Source organism: Odontesthes bonariensis, chromosome 1, assembly GCF_027942865.1.
Source record: "Odontesthes bonariensis isolate fOdoBon6 chromosome 1, fOdoBon6.hap1, whole genome shotgun sequence".
NCBI classification, from domain to species: domain Eukaryota; kingdom Metazoa; phylum Chordata; class Actinopteri; order Atheriniformes; family Atherinopsidae; genus Odontesthes; species Odontesthes bonariensis.
This window is the reverse complement of record NC_134506.1, coordinates 30,230,279-30,236,278: the sequence shown is the minus strand read 5'-3', so window position 1 is coordinate 30,236,278 and position 6,000 is coordinate 30,230,279. Positions and strand designations below refer to the sequence as shown.

Here is a 6,000-nt window from a genome sequence, read left to right as displayed (position 1 = left end):
TCTTTTGGTACCAAATTATTCTTTAAATGAGCAAATCTAATAAGTTGAGGAAACATCTTTCTCCTTCTGGATCTTTGGGTAAGAGACTTTCAAAAGTAATCATTAGTCAAAAACTAATAATGAATCAGCGTTTTGACTCTTTCATAACACATCTTACAACTATGAATTGGTAAAAAAAAGATAAGTAAGAGTGAAGTAAATGTATAAAGCAAAGAAAAGAGAAATGCCAAATCAAAGTAAGAGTACAGTGGTTGAGATTCCACACACAACCCTTTCTACTGCATAGAAGTGTGATGTAATTAGGAACAATCCTGTCACTCTAAACTCAACTCAGTTTAACTTTTCAAAGATTATTGCAATCCAAAGTACTTTTCAGAGCAGCAAGACGTGTGTGAAAAATATAAAATAATAATACAAAGTTTAAAAGGTAAAAAAACACACCTGTAAAAGCAATTTGCAAATAGCAGTAAAATAGTGACAATGAACAGCAATGAAACCCCCCCAAAAATCAGGGCACAAACAGGTTATTTTTTAATCTGGTCATGAAAAGCAAGCCACTCTTCGCGGTACCTATCAGTATTTTGGCTTCAACATTTTGGATCAGCTGACAGATTTTCAGGGAAGTGTGGAACCAAGGAAACTGAAGGTGTCTTTCATGCACAGAGAAGTTTTTCTGCTTCACTTTAGGACAGGTTGCTTCTGATTTTGGTAATATTTCACAGATGAAAAAGGCCTCTACAAAGACTTGCTTAATATGCGTATAAATTTAACATGTGGTTCAAAAGTGATGGCAAGCTTCCTCACAGTAGCACTATAAACCAAAAAATAATGCCACATTTAGAATCTCTGTATGTATGCATGTCATGTTCTTCATGACATTGCCCATAAGAACGATGTATAGAGAGAGTAGAATTTGTTTAACTTTTCTCCCATGTTAATCTTTGTTTTATTGGTCATCTTAGTAACAAAAGTCTGTTCAATAGTCCGTCTGTTGCTTCCTTATTTTTTTTTAGCACCATAGGACACACTATTCTGGCATCTTACACTCTTCTGAGCACTGCGGGTTGTTGCTGTAGAGTGCTGCATAATATTGCTTTCTTCTCTCATGTAATTTTTTACTAGTCAATCATACTGCAATAAGCTAAGGACAAATAGTTTTTCTTTTACCCTAAAATAAAAGTAAGGAAACTGAGGAGGGACTGCGTTTCTCTCCCACTGTTTTTTTTCCCTCGGAGTTTCTGTCCAAGGTGCTTAAATCTGCTGCTCCGGGGACAGGTCACGTGTCTGCGCTTCCTCCCTCTAGCCGAGCCGAGATGAGAGTGTGTGCGCGCGCGCTCTTTTGTAGGCTCTGCACGCGGAAAATTCAGTCCTCATCATGAGCGTTTGGGAAGGCTTCTCTAGGACGGCGTCGGGGTTGCTGTAGTATGCCTGCAGCGTGGAGAGGTCTGTGCGGTTGAGTGCGTGACGGAGACTCTGCATCATTTTCTTCTTCGTGGCAAACGCGGTTGCAAACGTTAGGGTGGCAAGTGGTGATGGGCACTCAGGAGTGGGCTGCTGCCCACCAAGTGTGATTGTGTTTCGGAGGCGCTGAGAAGAGGAAGAACATGTAAGAATCCGCAGGCAAACCCGCAGATCCTTTCGGATTCCCAGCCAACATGCAGAAAGGGATGAGACTCAATGATGGCCATATCACCTATCTGGCTCTTTTGGCGAAGAAGGATGGGACGAGGCGAGGTTGCTTGAGCAAGAAAAGCTCAGACAACACAAAATGGCATTCAAAGTGGTTCGCATTGTTGCAAAACATGTTGTTTTATTTCGAAAACGACTCCAGCTCACGCCCCTCTGGACTGTACCTGTTGGAGGGATGTGTCTGTGACAGGGCACCGTCACCCAAACCGTCTCTCTCAGCGAAAGAATGCTTAGAGAAGCAGGTAAGATATCGATCGCTCAGGAGCGGGAGTTTCCTTACTGGCTGACAAGTAATCCATCTACAGAAGAGTTAGTTGTGATGCCTCAAAACTTGCTCGTACCACTTTGGATGCGTGTTAAAGGGACGTTTACGTCTACAACTCTATCAACTCATTTGCTGTGTTTTATTTCCTTCCAACACAAACTGTGTCGCGCAAGCAATTTCCAAGAGATGCTTTTGCAATTACAGTTCACTTGACGTTTGTGGTTACGTAATGGCGTCATCCTAACTGATTGATTCTCCTTTAAAATAGCCTCACACCCTGTCCCAAAAGGCATTCCACTGAATGCATCAAAAACAAACAAAAAATCTGTGACTTCAAGTTGGCAGGACACAAGCAAACCAGTGTTAAACTTTGCAAACTATTTCCCTCCTTCATGTTCTCGTCATCATTAAACATGTCGCATCACATTTAGCCCGTATTTCTGGACACAAACGTGGAGAGAATGCAGCCGGTACACTAAGAGTGAACTTAAACTGCATTCGAACTTTGTACGTTGCAGTCTTGCGGAGGAGAGATGCCCCTTCCGTGTCGTTTTTGACGTATTGATTAAATTCCTTGTTTTGATATTAATAGCATCCCACCTTGGCACCTGAGTCTCCCCGGTTTATAGTCGATGGTTCATATGATAGCGCTCTCGTTATCGTGAGTTGTTATTAACAGCCATGGATGACAGTCTCTTAACGCACACTCAATACGTTTAAAAAAATTCCATTTGGCATTTAATGCCGTGGATTAACATGACCGAGGGTTGGACAATTACTGTAAAGGACAGTCAGGAATAGCTTCATAGATGTGGAAGCACAGATAAAACCAGTGAAACCCGTTCGGCTGCCGCTTAGGATCAAAACAGTGGCATGCCAGTAAGTGGTCAAGCTGCTGTGAGCTATGACTGCAGTCACCTTCTGAAATCTGCTCCGCCAGCTGCAGTCTCTTTTGCTTTCTTTGCAGTAGAGGGTATAAAGCCCTCAAGTTGATGGCAAAGCATTGGGTTATTTTACATGTTCAGTCTTTTTTTTTTTTTTTTACTTGTGAGGAAATCAAATTACTGGCATGTTGCTCTATTTCACATTTGCACATCACAACTTTCTAATTAACTATTGTATCAACAAATTAAAAACCACATAGTTTGATTTAATAACCTTGCACACATCATGTTTTGTCATTTTCAGATATTACATTTTAAGCCTTTTTAGGTATTCCAGAAACATTACTTCACTTAAAGTGGGCATGTTGGGGTTTACGCTCAGCACCTTAATCACCAAGCCCATAAGGAGCTCTTTGTAGTGCAAAATAACTGTAGTTCAAGATTATAGTTTAATGGATCAGTGCGCACATCAGTACAAATAGCATATGTAAAAATGTAGAACTGTAATCTGTAAACTCACTAAGAAAGACTTTTGTAGGTTTAGAGTGGGTAAGACAGGTTTAATATTATTGCTTATCTCTAACTTTGAAAAGTTTGGTTATCTTTGTAAATATTCAGATGCCAAACTGTTGCACTAGAATTGACTTTTGTCCATCATCTGTGTCTGACAGACTGCTAATTTATTGATGTACGTACTGATGGACGTAATGAACAATACTGCCCGCCCTCTGCATAACTCCGTGTTGAAACATGGAGTGTGTTCAGTCAGAGGGTTCTTCAGCTCTGCAGCAACGCATAATTGTACAGGTCTTTTTTGCCCACAGCAATAACCATACCCAATGACACCTAAAGATGAATGACAAGGGAAAAATGACTTCAGTATTATAACTTTCCTTATGTTTAAATTTGGTTTTCATTTTCATTGAATTCAATTTTCATTTTGCACTTTTTGTCATTCCAGGCATAGTTGATAGCATTTGCCTTGTACTGTATATCATATAAGAGGGATGGATAAAAGATGGAGACAGTGTAAATCAATTATGTGACTCCTCCAGTGCCTCCTACAGCTACAGCTACTTCATGTTAATGTTGCTACCTGGCGTTGCTGTCCGTGGTGCTGAACCCGCATGTCTTCCTCAAGCACCTCTCCTTCGCTCTTGGCGTGCATGGCTGTCAGGATCAGTGTCAGTGGTGTGACTACACAAACATGCTTGCATAATTCAGAAAGTTGTGGCTATTATATGTAACCCTTGACAGTTTTTGTTGTTGTTGTTGCAATGTAGACGTTTGCAGTTACAGAGATGTGCAAACAAACAAAAGCATGGGTTGTTTGTTAAGCATTCTCTTTTGGACAAGCAGCGTCTTGTGGGTATGGATGAAATATGTACTGAGTGGCATCTATGACGACAGCTGCTCATGCCAACTGCTCCGGTAAATTTATTTCAACAGCGAATTAAATTAATTTGAAAGACTGCAATTAGCATAACACAGTTCTCTGTTCAGCCCTTGTCCTTCTGTGTAATATGTGTCAGGAATACATTAAGCGTTTTCTTTTTCTTATTTTTTTTCCCTTTTCAATGTGCACTTAAATCTAAAATGCATATGTATATACATATCTCCACAGACAGGTTCTTCGTGCGTGAGAACTGCACTTTTTGCAGTGTGCAATCAATCCTGCCTGTATGAGTCCACATCTGCACATCTTGTGCGACTCGTCTGATCTTGTGTGTTTGCCTTGAAGTCTATATTTGCCTCGCTGTGTCATCCTGCATACGCCAGTGTCGATCTTTAAAACAGAGTGGTTCCACAGAAAAGGTGAAATGAGGACAGACAGACTGATCGATGCTCCATGTTTTTGAGGGCATACAGATTTCCTCTTTTATTTTCCTAACTCTGGAAAAACAGACACCTGAGTCAATGTGCAGACTGCAGAGGTCGTCAGAGGCAATGCTACTGTACACTCCTGACAGTAAACCTGTTACGTGTGTGGATTACAGCAGGTTCCAGGTTTTTGTTGAGCAGTGTGTGTCCATGTTCTGCATGTCAGTAAGTGTGTGTGTGTGTGTGTGTGTGTGTGTGTGTAAGAGCTGCAGAAGAAATGGCCAAGGGAGTACTGGATCTTATCTGTGTGTGACAGGGAGAGGGACAATGCATCGAATAGATGCCAAGCCAACTGCCACCTTGCAGGGCTACAGCTCTTTTTATAGCCCTCACTCTTCAAAAAGGCAAAAGATCCATCTCTCCCTCCCTCTCCGTCTGTCTCTCCATTCTCATTGTATTCTTTGGAGTGTTCTACTTTTTAAATGTTCTTATTCCCCATTTAGAAGGCGAGTTACGTTTAAGCCCACAGTTACTATGGCAACTCCTATTTGCATCTGAAAAAGTGCATTTGAAGGGGCCAACAAAATGTGCAACAACATGCCTTGGCATTGTGTTCCATTTAGCAAGTACAGAAAATATGGGTATGTGAAAAATGGGAAGTGGGTCGTCTGAGCTGGTGGTGGGGAGGACTCTGTTTTGTCATTTTTACTGTCATCTTGAGTTTAATTCAGGCCTAATTGATACATTTACATCAGTCTACCATCAGTCTCTATGTGGTTGAATTTATTATCTTGAAGTTTAGCTTACACTGTCAATCTTTTTAATCTAAAACATGTGATTGTTGCCATTGTAAAGCCTTGTCTTGTTAGTTTTCAACAACATATCTTCCCTCTTGTAAGGGATCCCACAAATCACACTGCTGTTAGCGTAAGAATTGGTGTCAAAAGTAAGAAAAACAAACAAATAAACAAAAAAAGCCAATCACACTACTTTCTCAAAAATATATTGTCTTTCTTGTCTTTAGTAATTAGAAGCACCTTTATAAGTATCATCACAAATGTGTAACTATCATTTTTTTGTACCCTATTTGAAATTAAATTAAATTTTTGTTCTTTCATTTTAAACAAGGACTTCCTACACTCTATGTTGTCTCTCTTAACAACAGCGAGTGCATCTGTAGCGAGAAATGTAGTGACGTGGAGTTAAATATAGCTGCCTAAAAGGCTTGACAAAAGCCTATTCTGCTGCTCATCAGGAAATATGGAACATTACTCCCCTTCACAAATGATTTGCTCCTGGCATTTGAGAGGGATAAAAAAATCCAATATATTGGATTTGTGG

At 40.3% G+C, this 6,000-nt stretch overlaps 1 protein-coding gene across 1 annotated transcript in view; it reads left to right on the top strand.

Annotated features, from left to right (window-relative positions):
- The first annotated feature begins 1,318 nt into the window (after positions 1 to 1,318).
- The window catches only part of LOC142378880 (ras-specific guanine nucleotide-releasing factor 1-like), a 28,238-nt gene continuing 23,556 nt past the window's right edge, over positions 1,319 to 6,000 (top strand). The window contains exon 1 of the mRNA XM_075463840.1: positions 1,319 to 1,931. Within this exon, the coding sequence (XP_075319955.1) occupies positions 1,656 to 1,931 (276 nt within the window). The 5' untranslated portion in view covers positions 1,319 to 1,655. The remainder of the gene's footprint in view (positions 1,932 to 6,000) is intronic.